General features: G+C 49.0%; 1 protein-coding gene across 3 annotated transcripts in view; it reads right to left on the reverse strand.

The window, feature by feature from the left end:
* ZNF777 (zinc finger protein 777) overlaps nt 1-24342 on the reverse strand; it is a 26821-nt gene continuing 2479 nt past the window's right edge. For all 3 annotated transcript variants that reach the window (XM_043464033.1, XM_043464032.1, XM_043464034.1), the window contains exons 2-6: nt 20719-21579; nt 19322-19448; nt 17230-17343; nt 4418-4669; nt 1-1525 (exon numbers count right to left, since the gene is read on the reverse strand). In XM_043464033.1, the coding sequence (XP_043319968.1) occupies nt 366-1525; nt 4418-4669; nt 17230-17343; nt 19322-19448; nt 20719-21564 (2499 nt within the window). In that variant the 5' untranslated portion in view covers nt 21565-21579 and the 3' untranslated portion in view covers nt 1-365. The remainder of the gene's footprint in view (nt 1526-4417; nt 4670-17229; nt 17344-19321; nt 19449-20718; nt 21580-24342) is intronic.

The following is a 24342-nucleotide window of genomic DNA, read 5'->3' on the forward strand; positions in this document are numbered from 1 at the left end:
GTCTTTTAAAAATTACTCTATTATTATCAAATAGAACCACAGTATCCAAAATGTCATTATAAAGTTCTATCCCCAACTAAGTGGCCCTGCCCCGCCCCTCCGAGTGGCCGGCGGCCAAATCACGCCCCCCGTGCTGATTGGTTTCATCCATTTTATTGTCAAGGAAATGAACAGCCCGAAGGGGGTTCCCCAGGTCCGCGCTCTCCCCCCGCCACTGGGGCCCCCCGGGGGAGACGCGGCCGCCCCGCGTCCGGGGGGGAGGAGGGACGAAGGGAGAGGGGGTGGGGGAGGGCTCACGGCAAAAGGGCTGGGGGCGCCCCGTGCCCGCCCGCCGGGCTCGGGCCGGGCGGCGGGCCGGGCCGCGCTCACTCGCCCGTGTGGGTCCGCAGGTGGTACTTGAGCGACTGCTTGTAGCGGAAGCACTTGGCGCAGTGCGTGCAGGGGTAGGGCCGCTCGCCCGTGTGCGCGCGCTGGTGCTCCAGCAGGTGGTGCTTCTGTGTGAAGCGCTTGCCGCACTCGGCGCAGTGGTAGGGCCGCTCGCCCGTGTGGATGCGCCGGTGCTCCAGCAGGTGGTGCTTGCGGATGAAGCTCTTGCCGCACTCGGGGCAGGCGTGCGGCCGCTCGCGCGAGTGCACGCGGCAGTGGTTGGTGAGCTTGGACTTCTCGCTGAAGCTCTTCTCGCACTCGGGGCACTTGAAGGGCCGCTCGCCCGTGTGAGTCCGCTGGTGGCGCAGCAGGTGCGAGGGGCGGCTGAAGCTCTTGCCGCACAGGCTGCAGATGAAGGAGACCTCGTGCTTGCCCGCATGCACGCGCTGGTGGATGACCAGGCTGATGTGCAGGCGGAAGCTCTTCTTGCACTCGGGGCACGTGTAGGGCCGCTCGCCCGTGTGCGTGATCTGGTGCTTGGTGAGGCTGGACTTGTGGCTGAAGCTGCTGTCGCACTCGGGGCACTTATAGGGCTTGGGGCCGCCGCCGCCGCCACCGCCGGAGCTGGGCGACTTGGGGCGCGGCTTGAGCGCGTGCTTGGGGGCGAAGCCGGGGCCGCGCTCGGGCGAAGCGTAGCCGCCGCGGACGCGGTGGATGCGCTGGTGCAGCGTGAGCTGCTGCTTGTGGCGGAAGCTGACTTCGCACTCGGCGCACTCGTACGGGCCCTCCTTGATGTGGTTGCGCTGGTGGATGATGAGGTTGATCTTCAGCCGGAAGCTCTTCCCGCACTCCATGCACGTGAAGGGCCGCTCGCCGCGCCGGTTCCGCTGCTGCTGGCTGCCCGAGCCCCGATTCTCGCCCGGGTGCCGCTCGCCGTGCGACGGGGGTGCCAGCCGCTTCACCGCCGGGTTCCCCAGCTGCAGCGGCGGGGGGCTCTCCTCGCCCTCTGGGGACAGCTCCCCCGGCAGCGGCGTCGGGTACAGGCCGGCCTCGTACCTCCCGGACAGCTGCCCGAGGGACTGCAGGTGCTGCGGCAGCTCGTCGTCCTCCTCGTCTTCCTCCTCCTCCTCCTGCTCCTCGGTCTTGATCACGATCCCCTCTGCTCCGGGGGATGGGGGGGAGAGAGACAAGACGCCGTTAGGTGTCGCCTGGCGCCCCTGACCCGGCTGAGGCAGCCCTTTCGCCCACACACACCGCGTGCGCACCGTCGGCCCTGAGGCCTTCGCACCTGCCTGCTTGCTCCCAGCGGCCCAGGGAACCCGGGCTAGCCGCGGGGCTTAGTTTAGCAAAGGGCCCGTTCGGGCTCGTCTGACCAGGCCCAAAACAGGCGGGTCGGAGCCCTGTCTTGGAATTTTCTGCGGAGGAAGCAGGGACGACGGGGTCCTCATGGTGGGACGCCGGCGCTGCGTGTGCCCATCGCCTGGCACCTCTAGCGGGTAGGGACTCGCAGGTAAGAAGGAACCCGCACGCGGAGCCGTCCTGGAGGCGCCCGGGTCCAGGGAGCCAGAGGCTGGCACCCTCAGGACCTATGACTCTCCAAGCCCATCAACACCCCTGTCTTATTTAAGCCACTTGAGGGTCGGGTTTCCACCACGCGTGTCCAAAGGGTCCTGACTCATCAAGTTCGCAACCTCTTCCCCTCTGCCTGAACTCGGCTCAGCCTCGCTGGCCTCCTTTTTGGAATCCACCTGGAGATTTCTCCTCAGGTGCCTTCACTGCCCCCCCCCCCCCCCCCCCCGCCCCGAAATCCCCTCTCCTTGGAGGTCTCCAAATCCTGCCCATTGCTTACCACCCAGCCCCCATCCTGTCTCCCCCTGAAAACCTTCCTTGACCTTCCGAACCTGTACCCCTCAAGCCCTCCTGAGCCCACAGCAGGCGTGGGGGTGCCTCCTGAGATAGCACCTCACCTACATGGGTGGATGGCTCACTGCCAGCGGACTCCACCAGTCCTGACCCTGGAGCTGGCTGGGGTCTGGGCCAAGTGTTCCATGAACACCCCAAATGGTTGCTGTCCTCCTCTTGGGCCTCTGCTGGCTAGCCTAAGAGGTTGTCTGTTTTACAGGGTTCCTGGAGAACGGAAGTCCGAGAGCCTGCCAGCATCTGGGTGAATTTTCTCAAGCGCCTTGCTCTTACCTGGCCCTCCCTAAACACTGAATTGGGGAGCTCTATTCTTAGTGGCCAACTTTGTGTGACATGAGAAAGGCATTCACTTTCGAGTCCACCTGTGAGGTGGAAGATGAGACAGTCTGACACTTGTGGAATTCTTAGGAGCAAACAACTGAACTTTTTCACACCACTTTGCACCTACGCTCTCTCATGTTCCCAATATCCTATTACAGGAGAAATCAAGCAAGAATTATCCCTGTCTCACAGACATGGGGCATCCAAGCTTGTGGCTGTCAAGTCACATTTCCAAATAAAGTAAATAAACTGAGACCTCTTCAGCACTTGAAACTGAAGGACCAGCTAGTCTGTCCCCTCAACTGACAGGGAAACTGAAGCTGGCAGTGTTCGTGAGCTAGCCAAAGTGTTATAAGTCTGTCAGTGACCGCTAGGCCACAGCACTTCTGGCTACTCCTTTGCACCCTGTAAGTGGCAGTGTTAAAATTAGAACACAGGTGTGCCGAGTCCCAGCTCAGGCCTCCCCGGCATAAGACAATGCTGCCTCAGTCCAGTCAGGACGCTCAGCAGGAAGTGACCCAGAACATCCCTGGAACACGATGCTTAAAAGATCAGGAAGGAGGAAGCAGCTTCGGAGGTTGGCAACTCACTGCTCTGGTGTTGATCCTGAAAATAGGGTTGTTTATGAAAGGCAGAAGGGAAATATGGGCCTTGGAATATTGGAACTCTCCTTGGGTTTCAAAGTTGTATTTTCTCAACAAAATAAGAATGAAACAGTTGGGCCTAAAATTCAAGACTTGAAATCCCACAAAGAATCTTAGAATATTACTAAGTGGTACTAGTAAAATTAACAGAAATGTTCACAGGGCAATCAGTGCAAGGGAGCCTCACAATTTGCCTTGTGTCTTTCGCTATTCTCTAATGAAGGACAACGTGTTAAAAAGGTTTCTTGACTATCATGCAATTATTTAAAAATAAAGAGTTAGATCCACATCGTTTGACCAAGAACAATGTCCATGATGTTTTATTGTGTGCAAAAAGACAAACTGCAAGGCAATAAAATAAAGTGAAAAATATTTAAATCATCATTTCTCCGTATAAACATGAACTGATATGATGGCTAATGACTCCCAGTATACTAGACTTTGATAAGTCTAGTATCTTAATGATGATTCAAGAAAAATTCAGGTTCATTTCATTTATGCACATAGTTGTACAATTCCCGAGTAAAACAATAGCTAAGTCTAGTAGCGTATTTAAAAAATACACCATGAGGATCACAGGGGCTTTTCTCAGGCCCGCATGGATGGGTCAGCGTCACAGAAGCCATCCTGGCAGCGCTCCTGAGAGCACACGTCCTCACAGGGAGCAAGGGTGTGCAGACTGGTGACCTGGAGGCTTTGAGATTAAACAGAAACGAGGCCTAGATTCCGCCAGAAAAAGACAGCACGGTCTCAGCCGTTTGCAAAGATGTGCGATCCAAGATGGAAATCTTCAAACCAGTTGAGGCTTCTAGTGTGACAGGGATGACCAAGGACAGACATATCAGGAGACGGAAGTTCTCGCCTTGCCACCAGTGTGTGACCTTCTCGGCCTGCCGAGGGAGGGGCCGGAGAGATGATCTCTGCCATCCCCGGAGGTCCTCGTCTGACCTGGTCTTTGGCTGCAACACCCTCTTTCCTTGCCCGGGGATGGATGCTTTTAAATCCCGGGGCAGGGGGCCGGGACCTAAGGCCCTGCTTGGTTCGGTCACAACTGTTGAGCTCTCGGGGTCACACGACCTCTCTGAAGGAGACCTCGGCTTCCTCCCATGCAGGCACCCCCACCCTGCCCCTCCATGGGCCTGATGACACCAGCTCCCCCCACTCACCCGCACAGTTCCTCTGCTGCACCAGCATCTGCTTGAGCTCGCTGAACTCGCCCGAGCCCTCCGTGGATGCTTCCAGCGGGTTTTCCGGCTCCTGCATGTCCAGGTCCGGCTGCTCACCGCACGGGTCCCCCAGCTCTGAGTCCTGGAAGCCATGCTCCTCCACCTGGCCCATCAGGGGCTCCGGAGTCTCCAGGCTCTCCGAGCCTTCGTCGTTGGTCTGCACCTCAATCTTAATCACGATCCCATCATGAGCTGAGAAGGCGGGCGGGTGGGGGCGGGAGAGGACAAAAGAATCCAGAACATGTTCATTCCACCTGCTCAGGTTTTTGCAGCCCTAGAATTTATATTTTCAAAAAGTCTTATTTTAGAGACCCTGAAGAAATATCCCGAGTTGGTGGTGAGTAGGCATAGAATTTTCTGGACACCGTGTAGCCTTGAATATAAACTGGAGTCAAGTTAAAATAGAGGCAGTTTGTTTCCACGACCCCTTGTAATTTTATAATAAGATAGTCATGCTTTCTTTTAAAAAGAGACCCCAATTCCTTTTCCCAGGTTAGGCCCGAACAAAGCTAACAGCATCTCTCTCTCTCTCCACCTCAACCAAGTTAATAAAGACAAGGCTAATCATGTGGTTGGGCTTCCCAAGTGGCTTAGTGATAAAGAATTCGCTGCGATGCTGGAGATCCGGGTTCGATCCCTGGGTGGGGAAGATCCCCTGGAGGAGGAAATGGCTACCCACTCCAGTATTCTTGCCTGGGAAATCCCATGGACAGAGGAGCCTGTCGGGCTACAGTCCATGAAGTCCCAGAGAGTTGGACATGACTTAATGACTAAACAATGACAATAGTCATCTGGTCATTTGCACACCCTTTCAAGTCCTCGCCAGGTGTCCTACATCAACAGACCAGAGCACCCCCCACCCCCAGTCCCCTCTCCCAGCCTCCATTTATAGGCACAAGAGAGGGCTGCAGGGTTGTTTTCAGTTAAATAGCATCTGATTACACACATGGCCCTGACATTTTTTTTTAAATCTGCTTATATGTCTGTTGTAGGCTAATTTCAAATGTTGTTACACACAGGCATCACTTTACATAAATGGGATTATAGCACACATTTGTGGTTTTCAGTGCAGTATTTTCCCCCTTTTAATTTGCCTCCCCTTCCCCTTGCTCCCCACTTGACAAGTATGAGCGTCTCAGGTAACTCCCGTAACGGACTTCACACTTTTCTCTATGCTTATTGAATGATTTATCATAGCACATTTACATTCATGTTTCTTTTCTAGCCATTGGTTGCAAAAAATAAAACTGCCTTACACATAATCCTGTATGTTCCTTTTCTCAAATATCCTGTAGAAATCCCTTCACAGCAATTTCTGTAGGCTAATGCATCCTTTTAAAAGCCGAGAATATTCCACAGTGAGGATCATATAGCAATGTGTTCAATCATTTCCTTATTGACAACATTCACTTTTTGCTCCTAGGCTTTTGCCCTGGTGAACAACACTGCCATAAACATGTGTTTATTTATATCTCTAACTGAAAGGAGTGCTTTTATTTTTAGGAGAGTGGCGGGAGTGGGACTGTAGGGTCAAAAATTAAAAATATTTTCGATTCTGACAGATGTCATCAGCCTGCTTATCCACAGGGCTGTGACAATTCACATCTCTACCAGCACATTCCCCACGTCCCCGCTGGCAAAAGACATCACTGCTCTTTTTAATTTTCCTCGGTCGGACGGGTATAAAGTGATAACTTACTAATACTTTACTTCCCTAATGAGGGTAATGTGAGTGTCATTTCTTGGTCTTTGAGAGTGGATTCTGTGTGAACTGTGTTCTGTCACTAGGTCAGAGACCTTTGATTCCTGTATTAAAGAGAACCCATTTCTCTTACTGGCATTTCAAATATTTCCCCCAGATTCATCATTTGTCTTTGCCTTTGTGTTACCTTTTATCATAAAACTTTCCTAAAGTTTTCATTTTGTCAGTTATGTCCCTTGTCCTTTTTATGGCTTGTGGGTTTTCTATTTTATGAGAGTTAAGCAGGTCTCCTCTGGCCCTAGGTGGTTCACCTGGTCTCCCAGATTTTATTCCCAGGTCCTTATCATTTTATGTTTTACCTTTAGCTCTTTATTCCACCTGAAATTTACTTCATCTTATGTACAGTGTGAGGTAGGGGCTCAACTTTATTTTCTTGCTTATGGATAGAGCTATGCCAGCATAAATCCCCTCAAATCACTTTGTTAATTAGGGAAACTGTAAACATGCAATGCATGAACATATTTATTTTTTGAACATTTATCCCATAGCTGTTTACTGAGCACCAACTACGTGCCATGTGCGTTCCAATGGTGGAACACATGACGGAACAGAACAGAGCTCCCTGCCTGCCTACATCTCACATAAGGCCATAAACATAATTAATAAACTAGATGGTATGTTACAAGGTATAAGTGCTGCGGAAAAATGAAATGGGACCAGGATCCCAGTGGATGAAGCTCCTCATTGTCCTTTCTTTGACACGTTCACTTGTCCCGCCCAAACAAAGTGGACCACATCACCAAGAAAGCAGACTGCTAATCATACTAGCAACTGATGCCACATGGCCTAAAGCTGGGTTCTTTCTGATGCCTGGCAATCCTTTAAATCCTATCTGATCAGTGGACTAATTAAGTCCCAAACGATGGGGAGTACACTGTGTAGAAAACAGTCCGACAGCCTTCCACGCAGCCCGTGCCTACTTTCCCTCTGAACTGAGCCACCAGAGATATCTTCATCCTACTCTCTGTCTTACAAAAAAGATAAGTCATCCACACTCACACCCTGGCTTCCTCCTGCTCCAGCTTGACATCATAGCCTGGTCTCCTGTGTCCCCTCTCTGGCCTCCCCTCTTCTGGGCTCTCTACTACATCACACCGGCTCCAGCATCAGAAAAGTATCTTCCCTGACTTCAGAAACGCCTGGAAATATTTTGCTTGCCTCCTCCCTAAGATAATTTTTTAAAACCAGGTACTTGTTTGCACCTTCCTGAATAAATACATAGAATGCTTCAATCGCTGCAAAAGATGTAATTTCTGGAGTATTGTAAATATTGATATTTTAAAATAAACTCTTCCATTGCCATTTAACGTTGCCAATGGAATCTTAGAACCCTGGCAATTTAAAACCCACCATTATTCACTTAAAAAATACACGAACAAGTTCTTCTTTGATACTTGAAATTTTAATATCATTCCTTTTCACCTTGGACTTCTATTTCCATTCCCACTTTACCCACAGAATTTTATCCTAATAGAACATATTTTTGTGCTCAGATGCCTTTTACTGATCACCTCATCTACCACTCTGCCACAGAAATGTGCATGTAAATGGAAAGATTAATTTTGCTTTCATTTCTAATAACCACAGGGCTCTAAGAGTTACTTTTCTGCCTGGCTTAAGTCATCCTTAGTTATTACTATTGTGGAATGAAAAATAATTATTCAAGATGGGAAACCAAAAACCTGGAGGAAGTGAATCTCTTACAAAGATGGATAGGGACTTTCTCCCCAATTAGTTCAGTTATCTGAGAGTGAATTATCTCTTGAAGGAGACAGAGTTCAGAATAAATTCTATTCCTACTTTTCATTTTTATAAATATAACCATTGGGAGAGCTCATTTGCATAGATCTGGAGATGGGCTGGCGGGAGCTTTGTTATGGAATCATCCCTCTATTCTGTGAACTTCTGAATTACAATGCTGCAAAAGCACACGGTTAACATATCATCAAAAACTGTTTTTAATGACCTATTAGCTGACAACTTAATTAGGTTCTCTTTCTATTTTGTTGAAAGCCAGGTATTCCAAATATCTGACTTCCAAACGAATTCACCATCCAGGCCCCTGAGCCATGCACTTCTGGTCCCCGTCCCCGCAACAGTCTGGCTTGTGTCTTTGTTTCATGACCCCAAGGGTGTTTTATACCTCAGAGAAACACTCCACAGTAAGGCAAGATGGGCAGGAGGTACCTGTTCTTTATTTTCAATAGTGGGAGAGCCGGGAGCTAAGGAACAGCACTACTGGGACCGCAAGCGTCCAGCGCCCTCGCTGATGCGTTTTATGAACGAGAACAGATGAATGAAGACTTGGAAACGGGACCTGAAAAGCCATCTGTGTTGTCCCTTCTGGGAAAGCCACTTGTACCCCCTGAGCATGGGTGTTCCAGCCTGAAGACCACAAAGCCTTCCCATCCCTTTGTTGTTCAGTCACTAAGTCATGTCTGACTCTTTGCGACACCATGAACTGCAGCATGCCGGACTCCTCTGTCCACCACTATCTCCCGGAGTTTACTCAGACTCATGTCCATTGAGTAATGCCATCCAACCGTCTCACCCTCTGTTGTTCCCTTCTCTTCCTGCCCTCAATCTTTCACAGCATCAGGGTCTCTTCCAGTGAGTCAGTTCTTCACATCAGGTGGCCAAAGTCCTGGAGCTTCAGCTTCAGCATCAGTCCTTTCAATGAATATTCAGAGTTGATTTCCTTTAAGATAGACTGGTTTGATCTCCTTGCAGTCCAAGGGACTCTCTTGAGTCTTCTACAGCACCGCAATTTGAAAGCATCAATTGTTCAGTGCTCAGCTTTCTTTATGGTCCAATTCTCACATCTGTACGTGACTGCTGGAAAAACCATAGCTTTGAGTATGTGGACCTTTGTCGGCAAAGTGATGTCTCTGCTTTTTAATATGCTGTCTAGGTTGTCATAGCTTTCCTTCCAAGGAGCAAGCGTCTCTTAATTTCATGGCTGCAGTCACCAACTGCAGTGATTTTGGAGCCCCCAAAAATGAAGTCTATCACTACTTCCACTTTTTCCCCTTCTATTTGCCATGAAGTGATGGGACCAGATGCCATGATCTTCGTTTTTTGAATGGTGGGTTTTAAGCCAGCTTTTTCACTCTCCTCTTTCATGTCCTCCTTTAAGAGCCCCATTCCACCAGACATCCTAGGCTGATCTCAGCCCATCATGACTGTGATCCTCTCTGAACCCAAGCCGTTGTCTGCTCCTCTATGGCATCTAATTCTTTTCCCCTTGAAGTGGGCAGCAGGTATACATTTTTGTGCCTCTCCCCTTCTTTCTGGGCAGCAGAGAAGCCAGTGTTTCCCACTGAAAAGTTCTCTCCGCACTGAACAACTTTTGAAACAGTACTGACAACCAACAACCAGACTGCATTCATAAGTGGTAATCTGTTCTCCCATTTAAAAAAAATTAATCAAAGACAAATACATTGTGGGAACATAGTTTATGACCAAAGGTAGCATTTCAAACCACGGGAAAGGGATTAGGTAACTGGAGTGGAGACAACTGGCTTCCTGACTAGAAAAATCTTCACATATCTCACCTCAAATAAATTATGGATGAATAAAACTTTAGACATAAATAATGAAATCACACTAGGATTAGGGGAAAAAAACAGTTTTTTCCCCTCCCCCGCCCCCTCTTTCTTCCTTTCTATAAACAACGTTGAGCTGAGGAACAGGCTACTCAGAGACCCTCTGGGACTTCAAAGATTCCTTCCAGAAGCTACCTGATCAGTTACACCAAACATGTTGGATATGCACAATACTATAATCTTTAGTATAATGTGCAATCAACTATAACCTTTAGGTTATATTTTTTTTGGAAAAAAATATATTTAGGTTATATTTTTTTGGAAAAAGAATTTGTAGATTTGCCTTGATATTGTTTGGTGATAAGAAATATTTAATTTGTGATTGGTTTTTAATCTTGTAACTACATTTCTTCATAAGAACTCTTCTGAGATGGGAAAAATCTCTGCTACAAATTGTTTTCAAAGGTATTAAATGTTGTGAACATATTTAATTATTAATGAAGTGGGTATAATGTTATTCTGGGAGACAGTTAAACATTTAATTATTTACATTTTGTAATTTTCAAATAAAGACGTCAAAGATATATTTTTGGAAAAAGCAAGTTGCTAAACAATGTACATCTACGCTGTCTGAAAAAAATTTTTTTTAACATAGAGAAAGCATTTATTACATAATTAAGGCTCTGTGTATATGTGTTTGAATACATGCACATAAATTGAAAGGAATAAGCCGCTCTTTTTTTTTTTCTTTGGCTGTGCTGTGCAGCTTGTGGGATCTTAGTTCCCCAATCAGGGATTGAACCTGGGCTCTCTGCAGCGAAAGTGCGAAGTCCTAACCACTGGACCTCCAGGGAAGTCCTAAGCTGTTGACTCTTGAGAGAGAATTATGGAAACTTTCATTCTTTCAGCTTTTTTTCTTTTTGAATTATGTTGATGCAACTTCAGAATTTCATTGGAAAGTGAAAACCAGCATTGCCACATTAACTTTCTCTACAAGCTCAAAGCACAGAAATGATGGCTGACACAGGCTTTCCAGCCTTCTCATGGGTACACTTTCTGTTAGATTTTTTAAACTTTGGTATATTAATTTTTAAAATTGTCTTTAAAAAGTTTATATATGCACATAGGTCAGAGGGTTGAAGAGTTCTTAAAAACTCACTTTTAAAAAGCTCCCCACCATCCTTCAACTTGCTCCCAGAGGCAGTCACTTCCCATCCTTCTAGCTGATTCTTTTGTCATTCACCTTCATACCTCTCTGTAACATAATGACACTGCTACTCCTTGAGTTTTCAGTTTTAAGCATCATCTACTGACTTCCTAGAGCTGGAGGTGAGGACCATCTCTTCCTCATCCATCCACATCTTGTCCAAATCCCTGATTCTTCCCAGTTTGTGATTCTGGTTGGATTAATAATGGGTGTTTTTATTATTGGATTATGTAAATACTATTTAAAATTGAATCATGTAGCACACTTATAAGTACTTTTCTATGCCTGTAAACACTTTTCGATTTCCCTGGAGGTAGTTTTCTTTTCTTCTGCTTATTGGTGTTTAGTTGCTCAGTTGTATCCGACTCTGGCAACCCCATGGAGCCCGCCAGGCTCCTCTGTCCATGGGATTTCCCAAGCAAGAACACTTTTTTTCTGATTTTTCTATTATCTGGATGGTGAACTTCCATCTTTTGATTTTCTTATTCTCTATTTTCTTTTCTGTTGTCTTATTCTATTTTTCTGGGTCATATACTCAATTTTATTAAACACTGCTCGTTCAGTTCAGTTCACTCACTCAGTTGTGTCCGACTCTTTGTGATACCATGGACCTCAGCAAGCCAGGCCTCCCTGTCCATCGCCAACTCCCAGAGCTTGCTCAAACTCATGTCCCTAGAGTTGGTGATGCCATCCAACCATCTCATCCTCTGTCATCCCCTTCTCTTCCTGCCTTCAATCTTTCCCAGCATCAGGGTCTTTTCCAATGAGTTAGCTCTTTCCATCAGGTGGCCAAAATATTAAGAGTTTCAGCTTCAGCTTCAGTCCTTCCAATGAATATTCAGGACTGATTTCCTTTAGGACGGACTGGTTGGATCTCCTTGCAGTCCAAGGGACTCTCAAGAGTCTTCTCCAACATCCCCAGTTCAAAAGCATCAGTTCTTCGGCACTCAGCTTTCTTTATAGACCAACTCTGACATCCATACATGACTACTGGAAAAACCACAGCTTTGATTAGATGGACCTTTGGTGGCAAAGTAATGTCTCTGCTTTTTAATATGCTGTCTAGGTTGGTCACAACTTTTCTTCCAAGGAGCAAGTGTCTTTTAATTTCATGGTTGCAGTCACCATCTGCAGTGATTTTGAAGCCCAAGAAAATAAGCTTGGTTCTCAGTCATCCATTTATATTAAAAGTCGAGTACTCAAAAGTGAATTGCAAGTCTGGTGTATCCAGGTAGGGCATGGTTTCCCAGCAGGATGGTTTGGCTAGGTCATTTCACTGGGAAATCTTCTGGGCTGGCCCTGAGAGTCTCCAGATAAAGAGTTTCCTAGTACCCTGCCCTGAGGGTTAAACTTGGATGTGAGCATAATTTTGGGAGTCAGGTTAGGGAAGAAAGCTGGAGATGTCAAGATCTGTCTGTAAGCTTCACTCATTCCCTTGTTTTCAACACAGTACCCATCCTCTCAATTGTGCCTGATGTCCACGCCCAGAGATGCTTTTGTCTTCAGAGAATAAGCCTTGGTCACCCATCAGGGTGGGGTGAAGCCATCGAGGGAAGTGGCCGTGTTTACTGGCCTCGTAAGATGTTTGACTAGTGCTCTGCTTTTAGCCTCACCTTCACCCCCATTTCCAAAGCTACCTGGTATCTCCAGTGCTGCTAGTTGCCGGGTCTTGAGCAGGGCTGGGTGGACTGCAGATTGGGTTTCCTCCCAGCTTCCTTGACACCAGTTTTGGATTCAGCTTTCTAAATCAGTGACCGCTCAACCATCTGCTCTCAGCCTTCCAAAACTCAGCTGCTGCCGTCTCCTCGTCCATTCCTTTTAAAAGTCCCTTCACTCTTGTTTTGGGGGGGAGGGGGAGGTAGGAGTAAGCACATGTTCAATCTGCTACCTTTAACTTGGAGTCTTTCTTCATGTGATTTTTTTTTTTAATTATTCTTAGTGAATAAGAAGTAATATACGCTCATTTTAGAAAATTCTAGAAAGCATAGTAAAATATGATTTGGTTTATATTTCCACCCAGTTTTTCCCCTATCTTTTGTGGACGTCATTGACTTCCTACTGCATTTACATTATCCGCTCCTTTTTTTTTTGACCTTGCCACCCGGCTGCTGGGATCTTGATTCCCCCAGCAGGGATCAAATCTGGACCCTCAGCAGTGAAAGCACAGAGTCCTAACCACTGGACCTCCAGGGAATTCACTACATTATCCATTTCTATATCCACGTCTCATATCAACTGGCTTCAGACAGGCTTTGGCAATCCTCATCTTAAGCAAACAAGGCTCCTTACCCCACCCACCCCATCAGCGTTTCTGCTCTGCACTCACAGCTACACTGGGATGACCTCCACTTCCTCATCATCTGTCCACTCTTCAGCCCACTCTACAGGTGTCCACCCTGGCCACACCACCAGTGCTTCTCTTGCTAAGACCACTGATGTTGCTAATGTGCAAATCCAGCGGACACTTGGCAGTCTGTGCCTTGAAAGTGAAAGTCGCTCAGTCATGTATGACTCTTTGCGGCCCCATGGCCTATACAGTCCATGGAATTCTCCAGGCCAGAACACTGGAGTGGGTAGCCTCTCCCTCCCCCAGGGGATCTTCCCAACCCAGGTATTGAACCCAGGTCTCCCGCATGGCAGGCAGATTCTTCACCAGCTGAGCCACCAGGAAAGCCCAGTAATACTGGAGTGGGTAGCAGATTCTTTACTGACTGAGCTATCAGGGAAGCCCATAAGTAAGGAAGGAAGAAAGTCTTTGCCTTACTAAACCACAATGCAGCATCAACACTGTTCACCCTGCTCCCTCCCCGGGGAAACACTCTTCTTGAACGTCGACGCACTATCCTAATTTCTTACTACCTTTCAGGCCACTCCTCCTATTTCCTGTGATTCCTTTGGTTTCTTCTTCTTTTCCCAAACCCTACAACAGTGGTTTTCCACCTTGGGCTGCACATGAGAATCACCTTGGCATTGTTTTAAAAAATACTAACACCTGGGCCCCACCCGGATATTCCAAATCGCTCTGAAAGTCAGGGCTCCGGGGGCACAGCCTGTGTTCCTCCTCTTCCCCTGTCCAGGCTGGGAAAGATGATCTCATCCATGCTACTGAGGCCCCCAGGTCCATCTCTAGCTCAGGTCTCTGCTGGGAGCTCCGGTCTCCACACTCAGCACCAGCTCCTGGACACGTCCTGAGATCTCACACCTAACGTGTTCCTGTCTTTTCTCCGGGTCAGAGCCTCCCGTTGTCCTACCCCCTCACTCTTGTCAGGACCTGGGAGTCATCCTCAGGACCCCCTGTTCTCGTATTCAACATCTACCGCCACCCTTCACAGACATCCATGTCTGTCCCTGGCTTAGGCCAGATCTACCCAGCCCACGGAGAGCGCCTCCTGCCTTCCAGTCCTCCTTCCCCATGAGGAGTTCTCCTCCAGGAATTCCCACTTGTGTTTCCACTAAAAATCCCACCTCCTCTGAGGCTTCTGCCAACCAGCCAGGCTCAGTAAGGTCTTCGCCACTGTGGTTCCCAGAGCTCTGGAGCCTGTCTGCATGGCGCTGCCATAGCGGCCAATATGTATTTTTATATACATGGGGTGTTTAGGTTGTTAAAACCATTCTCTTGACATAGTACCTGGTACAAAAAGTATTGGATGAACTAAACAATAAACAGACAAGTAAAAATACAGTGCAAAAACGCTTCACATATGATTTCAGTGGCTCTGTGACACTTCATCATGGTGTAATATAATATTTGTTCAGCCTTATTTTTAAAAGATTTTTTTCATGTGGACTATTTTAAAAGTCTTCATTGAATTTGTTACAATACTGCTTCTCTTTTAGGTCTTGGTTTTTGGCTGCGAGGCATGTGGGAATCTTAGCTCCCCAACGGGGGTCAAACCCACACTCCCTGAATCAGAAGGCAAAGTCTTAAGCACTGGACCGCCATGGAAGTCCCCTGATATTTGTATATCTTAATCCATATTTTTGGATTTTTTCTAGGCTATAGACTCTCAGAAAAAAAATTATCAGGTTAAGTAAATGAATATTTTAAATATTTAAAACATATTTTAGTCCAAAAAATATCAAACTGCTTTGTAAAAAGGCTGAAGATACATACAATCTATGAGAACCTAGATTTCAGCCATGGTTTCCGGTGTGTTTGCTTCACTCCGCTAATCTGTCAGATGACAGTGGTCTCCGGCTCCCCCAGCCCCCATTCACCCCTACAGGGCTGTGAACAGGAGCCCCGGCTCAGGGGAATTTGAGGAGGGCCAATATCTGAGTTGCCTTCAGGCCTCCTTGCCCTTAGGAATCCGAACCATAAATGACAGTTTATGGACTGCATTTACTCAACCAATTCATAAGATGGTGATATTCGGTGTACTTAGAACCATGAAAGTTCTCAATCTTCTAGCTGTTTCCCCCTTGGTATCACACTTGCAGGTCTGGCCCAGGGCTGGCCTGTGGCCGCCCTTCCAAGGGAGAGGACACGCGAATAAGAGGTGACTGCTGGCGTGTTTGGGGTTCTGATACTGACTGGGAACTCAGCCAAGCCTGCGGCCCCGAGGCCACAGCCCCACACACAGGGGTGCCCTGTGGACAGTGCTTCCTGCTCCACTCCTGTCCTCTGCTCCCGTCGGGCTCCACGGTTAGTGGAACAAATGGCACATTCCAGCTGCACAAGGCAGCCTCTGTGAGGCCACCGCTGCCCACAGACGCTCCGGCTCGGACACACTTGTGCCAGAACCAACCCCGCCTGGGGCCGAGCTGGTTGAGGTTATTTGCTCTTGATGCCGGCCCCACTTGGTGGGAGGCCCACCTGTGATGAGAGTGTGAACAGGCCGACAGAGGACAGGATCCATGTTTCCGTCCTAGCACTTCTAAGAAGATGGTAGAAAGGCAGCACCCGAACTACAAAACCCCACGGAGACATCAGCGGGGTTCTAGGATCTTTACCACAGACCGCCTCTCCCCTCTGGTTTTCTGCCTCCCAAGCCCTCTTTCTGATTTCTCTTCTTTTGCATCTCTCCATTCGCAGCGACACTGGTTTTGGATGCAGCCACTCAAACCTTTGACATCCAGACTTATTTTCCTCCAAACAAGTGTCACACCCTGTCCCCAACCCCCTCTCTCACCTCATCTACTTTTAAACCCATCTTTCTGCTTGCCAGAATGAACTCAGGACCAGCCCCTTCCCTCCATTTAAATCTCTAGGCAAATCTCTAGAAAGTATTGATGCTTTAGGGTTTCTCTGAAACATGCCAGCATTTATTTTCCCTTGGGGTCCTGCCTCTTCCTGAAATTACTTCCACTCTTACTCCACGTGGCCACCTCCTCCTGGTCCCAGAGCCAATGACATTCCTTCATACGAGACCCAGCTTTTGACCCCAGTTGGCTCTTCAGCCAGATTATCCTCCTTGTGCAAAAGACAGGATCACCAATGACGTTTGGCTACAAAGGACAAGGACTGCCCCCACAGAAGACCTTTGGGTGAGTGACGCAAGCCCAAAAGCAATGCTGAAGAAGGGGCTCCAAAACCACCTGTACTCTGAGAACACCGCGGTGCCGGTGTGGGGGCTTCTGAGTGACCTCTGTGTAAGGAACCGCTCCCCATGCACACAGACAGTGCCTGGCGTCCCAGGCCGCTGGCCCCTGCGGGTCAGCACGCCGGGCCCTGGCTCTCAGCACCCGTCCCGTTTCACAGATGAGAAAGTAGACCTCCAGAAGACCAAGCAACTAAAACCACACAGCAAGGATGCAGCAAGGCCGGGGCTCCGGGGCAGGCAGCCTGCTGCTGGCTCTGCTCCCGAGCCCACGGCGGTCCTGCCTGCACCTCCCTGCCGCCGCCACCTTGCCGCCTTGTCTGGACCCCGCCCGCACACTGGAGGACCTTCAGGTCAAGTCCCTCCACTCACCGGCCGCAGGCCCAGGGACGTGGCCCTTCTCTGGGGAGCTCGAGGCTGCACCAGCGTCAGCATCCTGACAAGGGAACGCCTTTCTGTCAGTTCTGGTTTTGTTTCCCGCAGAGAGCGAGGTGATGCTCGGTCAGGTCAAAAGCCCCCCGAGACCACAGTGTTTCTAGTTCCGCCACCGGGGCCGCTGGTGACCCGGAGGCCCCAGGGCCTCTGGGCCGCCCTCCTGCACTGGCCTGCTGACACAGCCCGCCGGGGTCTCCTGTGGGCCACACACCCCACGCCGGGCCTCCCGGGCGCCAAGGCCTCGGTCACCTGCAGGCACTCACCAGCACTGGGATCGGCAGGCGCCTCGCCCTCCTCGGAGTCCTCCTGCTCCTGCATGGCCGGCCTCTCCCCTCGTTCCATCTGTGACATGAGGTCTGGTTTGGAAATTGCATAGTCTGGGCAGGAGGAAGAAAAGAAGATATTCTATGGGGTGAGGTCGCACTGGATGCTACAAAACTGTCACCTGTGTGCGTGTGACACCAGGCGCAGCTGCCCTCCTTGAGGCTGGCAATGCCGCAAAGGGAAGGGCCACGTTTCCAGCCCTTCTCCTCAGGGCATGCTGAGTGTACGCACGTGTGTGTGTGTGTGTGTGTGTGTTGAACCCATCTCAGGTCTTCCCAGCGGGACCAGCAATGGGGCGCCACTTGACGACTGATGGGAACTGGCCCTCAGTCATCTGTGGCTCACAGGTGGCCAATGCCTGCTCAGATTTTCATGACAAAGGCAGAAGATACTTAAAATTTTATAAATGAAAAAACTAATCTTAATGCAATCTAGAGGTCATGAAACAAAACACTGATAGGTTTTTTTACATTACAAAAAGTTTCAAGTTCTTCGGAAATAAAGTCAAAAGATGACAGAACTCAAAGAAAATAGTATCTCACATACATTCGTAAAATATAAGGCCAAGGGTTAACATCCACAATTTTATATATATATATATAGTCTCTATGGTTACGGAAATAAAAATATCACAGGTAGAAATAGGTAATTCATGAACACATAAAAAGATGCACAAGTTCCCATACCGATACAAGTCAGTAGCATTTTTTGTCTGTCAGAAAAGACAAATCTTTCCAATAGGAGAACCTCTGTTGGGGTAAGGGTGTGGAGATGGCGCTGTCACACTGCTATGTGAACACACACAGCCCTGGGGATGGCCCACAGAAATGCCCGTGACACTGTACATAAGCACCCTCTTTCCTTGGCAAACCCACCTCCTGGAATCCATCCTGTAGAAATACTCGCGGAAGTGCACAAACCCAGAGAGATCCTGACTGCAACCCTCTGCAGCAGCGAGCACAGGCCTGGGCTGTGCTCATCAATAGTTCAATATCAACAGAACAACGGTTCACCAGGAACACTGCACTGCCCTTCAAGCAGGCCTGTGGGCTGACGCGGGAGCTGTCTCTGGCTACCGCTGGTAAAATAAGTGAGGGATCCCATTTGTGCAAACCACAAACCACACGTGCACGAGTGCACAAAATGATGGGAAACAGTATAGGCCCCAGGGTCCACGGTGGCTCCCGTGGGGGAGCGGCACTGACTCGAGGGTGGGGCTGCTCGTTACCACACAAACCTGAAGTGTTGCATTCGCACAATTATGCATATACTTTAAAAAGAAAAGGGGAAAAAAAAAAAGGTATCCCATGGAGAGGTACAGATGGATAAAAGTAACAGTTCCAGCAAGGATCAAATTTTCTATGCAACAGCATATTTAATGTTTTTCTAATTTTGTGTGTGTGCGTGTGTGGGTGTGTGTCCGAAGAGTTCCCCACATCAGAGAAAAGGATACACGTAATACTAAAGCTTATCTTCCTAAGTATTCATCCTCAAATACTCTCATTAACAAAGATAATAAGAATATACAGATTTGGGGGGAGGAGAGATCTCGGTGACATTGTGACCTCCCGGTGGGGACCTAGGATGTTCCTTTAACCCCCGGGGTCACACCTCTTCTCTGCACAAGGGGGACGAGAGCTCTCAGTCAATGGCAGTGTTCAGGGCTGACACCTGTCCTAACTCTCGCATGGGAAAGGTGTGCTGTTTAGGTGCAGTTCTCACAAGGCACCTCACACTTTGTTCAGTAAGGGTCTGCTGGACAAACTAAGTTTAAGTTTTATATATATGTATATACACACACCACTGATGTTCAAGGTTGTCCCCCTGACCCCTGTGGCTTCTCCATAGAGCGTTGTCTCTGTTTACCAACTGTGTTCATCTGTGCTGCATTGGTGCATGTGGGTATATGGGTGCCTGTTCTTGTTTGTTGTGCTCTTGAAAATGATTTCTCGGCGCTCAGAGGCCCCAAAGCTTCCTAACGAGCCCCCAGCAGGCCGGCAGGAAGCCGCGGGCAGACAGTCGTCTTCTTACCCATGGAAACCAGAGACTCGTAGTTGCCGCGCATCACATTCTTGTACAGCTCCTTCTGCCACTCGGACAGGTTCCCCCACTCCTGCTCCGAGAAATGGACGGCCACATCGTCGAACGTCACAGGGACCTGAAACCACACAACAGGCTCAGCGTGGCCCCACCGGAAGGCATCACAGGGCCTGGGCTGCCGGATCCCAAAGCGGAGAACGGCTCCCGCCCCCTGGGCCTGGGTCAAAACTCTCAGGCCTGGAGCAGAAAAGGTCCAGCTGTGGGTTTTCACCAGGGACCTCTCTAGAAATCAGGAGGCTTCAGCTACTGTCCTGGCCCGAGAGAGTCAGGGCCTGGGGCTGTCTGGTCCCCTTCTCCTCTAAGAGGACAATCCCTGCTGCTGTAAAGCGTGGTCTGCAGGCCAGCAGCAATGGCACCGCCAGGGAACATGCTGGAAATGCAGACTCGGGCCCCACTCCAGACCCACTGATTCAGATTCAGCATTTAGTAAGAACCCCAGGTGATTCAGCCACTTACCCTGGTGGCTCAGATGGCAAAGAATCTGCCTGCAATGCAGGAGACCTGGGTTCGATCCCTGGCTGGGGAAGATCCCCTGGAGAAGGGAATGGCAACCCACTCCAGTATTCTTGCCTGGAGAATCCCATGGACAGACGAGGCCACAGTCCATGGGGTCATAAAGAGCTGGACACAACTGAGCGACTAAGACACACACTTCCAGGTGATTCATGTACATAACACGACCTGCAAAGCGCCGGCCTAGACAACAGGGTCCATGAATCTTCCCCCGTCCCTATCCTGGCCCTGCCCTGAGGCTGTGCAAAGAGACAGTAGCATAAAACAAGCAAACAAACAAACAAAAAAAAAAAACAGAAAGAAAACCAGTCCATGTTCAAGTGCTCTCCCCTGGGAAACAATATTAAAACCTAACTGTCCTCTGGTGTTTTAGGACATCTCTGAAAAGCACATTTTTACTGGCATTAACATGACTTATAAGTTAACTGATACAAATGTTGCACATGACAGGGCCCTGTAACATTTCGCCCAGTCCTTCTTCCACCCCGCCAAGAAACCACACCGGTCCACACTTGTCCACAGCTCAACCACTTGGCCTTCAATGTGCCTTTCATCCCCAGATGTCACGACTGAACTTCCTCTTACCCTGACACTCCCATCACTAGGACGTCTCTCTGATCTATAACCTATGCTTTTCAGCAACAGGAGGAATTCATTTGGTCTGGGTGTGTCCTGTTCTTAGTGGAGTTGGGGACCAGACATCATCAGATTCTTTTCCTTCTTACCCACAGCTTTCCTTTTCTTTGATACTAAATTCCTAAAATCCATGCCAGTCCCAGTCACTCCTTGGGAAGCCCCGGCTGGGATAAAGTTACCTTGGGAACTTCTCCATTGCTGCCGGGGGGCAGCCGCAGGATCCAGAAGTTTCTGTTCTTCAGCAGGTTCTCCATGTTCTCTAGCCGCCTCTGCAGCAGCCCGTACTCCTGGAGCAGGGTCCCCAGCACGACCCACTTGCTCTCCAGGTGGTTGGCGAACTCCACGGCCGTCTTCTCACAGTCGGCGATCTTCTTCTCGTTTGTGCCGGTCCGGCCCTCCAGGGTTAGGAGCCGCATGGCTTGGGCCTCCAGTTTCCTCTCCACCGCTTGGACGGCAGCCCACACGGCCAAGCGGGTGATCTCCGCCGTTGGGAGTGGGGTGTCCTTCTGGGCCGCAGCAGAGATCTGGAAGGGGGTGTCCTTTTGGGAAACCGGGCTCTGGAGCAGGGGGTCCATGTCGGTCTCGGGCACGGTGGGGGACAGGGTCAGGGGGTCTCTCTCAGGAACTTCGGGGGAGTGGAGCGGGGCTTCTTGATGGTGGGCGGAGTGGGAGAGAAGGGACATCTCTTGTTCGGCAGTGGCGGGGGGTGGATACGGGGGCTCTTCTGGGGAAGTCAGGGGGCCCTGGATCCGAGTGTCTTGCTCGGAAGCGCCAGGGTACAGGAGTGAGGGTCCCTTCTGGAGCACCGGCGGCATTCGGCCAGAAGTCTCTTGCCTGGGGGCGCCGGGAGTCTGGGGTAGGCAGCCTTGCCGGGAGACAGCGGGAGACAAAGAAGGGAGTTCTTTGGGGGGAAGCACGTGGGATTGGAACAGAGTTTCTCGAGGGAGTCCGGCTGGGGCCTGACGTGAGGTTTCTTCCTGCAGGATGTTGGGGAATGACAGAGGGGAGGAGCGCTGGGTCTCCATGTCCAACTGCTGGACCTGTGTTCAAGGAGAGAAAGGACAGCATTGAAGGCCAAGAGTCTCCAGAAGGCAAATAAATTCCAAAGATAAACACCCACATTAAAGGGGCTTCGGGCTTTGTAACAATACGATACGCTCCATGGACATGAGTCTCTTCTTGAGACCCTCACGCTGATCTACGTGTGGATGATACAACTACTATTAACAACAAATAAAAGATGGTAACACCACCTCTGCTTCTATAGAGCCATCTCCCTTTTCACAACATACACCATGCAGGAGTCATCTCACGAGTAGAGGTGTGGGAGAGGAGAAAGGTTACTGGCCTTGAGCTGGAACACTCGTTTTCAGCCCCGTCTATACCAACGCTGCCTGGGTCGCCCTGGCCCGGCTATTCATCTTCTGTTCTCAGAGTCCTCAGTCATTAGACAGGGTCATAATATCTCACCCACCTGCTACCTCACTGAGTTTTTCAAGCAATGAGCACTAAATATAGAGTAAAGCTCTGAAAAGCAATAGAGCGGAATCTTATCAATGCCGGGCTAGCCGAAGACTGCCAGCAAGGTGGGGCTGGTTCTACAGAGGAACTTACCTCGAAGGTGAACACAACATCCAGCCCCACCACTTCTATTTGTATCATCAGGCAGTAGTGGTACCCATGTTCTTTTCCTTGTTTTGACCAACAGTAAGGACACACAATTACCTAAAGCTTCCCAGACCTTTTGATAAAAGCTGAATTGTTGACTTAATAACATTTCTCAGAGAGTTGATACAGTATAGGTTTGCCTTTGAAACATGTTCTGCAGACCCAGCCCCTGCTGGAGAGGCTGAATGGGCTACTGGGCACACGGGCTGGCTCCTGTGACATGCAGAGAAGAGAGACACTGACACAGGTATGGTGGGCATGGCAATTCAGAGCCAAGGTTCCCGGGCAGAGGGTCCCCAGCGGTAGGTGGACCCTGGTTGTCGGGGTCCTCCCCATGGTTCATGAGGTGGGATGGAGGAAAAATGGAGGCCTGGCAGGATGGGAAACAGAGCTGAAGTCAGCCAGTTCCATGACCTGTGTCATGGTTGGTGGGGACTGGAGCCAAAATAAAGACGGACTCCTTCAATTACTTGAAGGGGGTTTCAATTATTCACACTTTCCCCATTCCCTGCCTTGCTATGTCCATGTTCAAGGAAAGCTTGTATCATCACAGAGGTGAAACCAAGGTCTTCTGAGTGACCAGCGCTGTTTCTATCTATCCAGACAATCAATATGTTTATTGGAACTGAAAAGAACTTCTTCTTTATCTATGTTTGTCAAGCATACTCTTCTTTCAATGAATCTGCTGAATGGCCAGTTATTACGTGCCAGATAAAAGTTATCTTTAAAGTAACTGAAATTCCTTTTTTCTTCATTTGAAAATTAGCATATCCCTGGTGTCCAGTCTGAAATACAGTATGTGCTCAACACATGTCTGCTGAATGAAAAGTATAAATGACAGGGTTACAAAATGTTACTAGAGTTAATAATGAGGGGGGTTCCCTAATAGCTCAGTTGGTAAAGAATCTGCCTGCAATGCAGGAGACCCCGGTTCTGGGTTGGGAAGATCCCCTGGAGAAGGGATAGGCTACCCACTCCAGTATTCTTGAGCTTCCCTTGCAGCTTAGCTGGTGAAGAATCTGCCCACAACATGGGAGACCTGGGTTTGATCCCTGGGTTGGGAAGATCCCCCAGAGAATGGAAAGGCTACTGACTCCAGTATTCTGGCCTGGAGAATTCCATGGACTGTATGGTATAAAGCAGGAAAAAATATAGAGTTAATAATGAAGTTCTTTGAATCATCTATCAAAGATGATTCATCTAAACCTATTTATACCTTCTAATGCTTTCTTTCATTTGTTCATTCATTCATTTATGTGTAGCTTAACTGAGACAGCATCAGGCTTTTAAGACAAGGACTGAAGATTTCAAGACCTTGTTCAGGCAAAAGGTTTCTGAGGTAGTACAATCCAGCAACTTTGCAGGGAACCAGATGTGAAGGCTAACTAGTCAGGTAAAAGCTGACAATTATTTGGCCTTTATTATGTCCCATGAACTGTGTTTTACAGGGTTTATCTAATTTACTCTTCACAAAACCCTATAAACAGGGACACTTAGAATTCTTATCCACACTTAGCACAGGAAGGCGTGGAGGTTTGGAGAGGCTAAGGAACTAGCCCAAGGTCACACAGCCGTCTGGCTCCAAAGTCTGCGTTTCAGCCTACGCTGTAGGTCGCCTCTGGGCCTCACGTACCAGCTGAGACAGCTGATCAGTGTGTGTTTTGAATCCTTTTTAACTCTAAAATTCGAAGGCTTGGAGATTAAACAAAGACCTGTTGGAAGGCCCTGCCCATGGACATTCTGATTTAATGGTGGGGTCAGAGACCCCTTCAAAAAGCTCATGAAAACTATGGATTCTCCCTCTCAAAAACACACATGAGCACATACCCAAAATTCAGCAAGCACTCTCAAGGGCATCACAGACCCCTGAATCTGAAGGCTCATTCAACAACTAAGCCACCTCTCAACTCTTCACAGGCGAGGGCGTGACCAGACAACCATCTGGGATAGGAATCTCAGACACAGGGAAAGTGATGAGCCTAATGCAACACAATAGGTACAGGTATGGCCCTGTCCTCACAAGGGGATTAGGGTATTTGCCTACAACTAGTAGGAAGAAGGGAAAATCCCCAGGGGCCAAGTGAGTCTCCCAGGCGTGATCCAGGGGTTTAACTGGAAACAATGAAGAAAAGCTT

The sequence above is a fragment of the Cervus canadensis genome, chromosome 3, assembly GCF_019320065.1.
Source record: "Cervus canadensis isolate Bull #8, Minnesota chromosome 3, ASM1932006v1, whole genome shotgun sequence".
Lineage (NCBI taxonomy): Eukaryota > Metazoa > Chordata > Mammalia > Artiodactyla > Cervidae > Cervus > Cervus canadensis.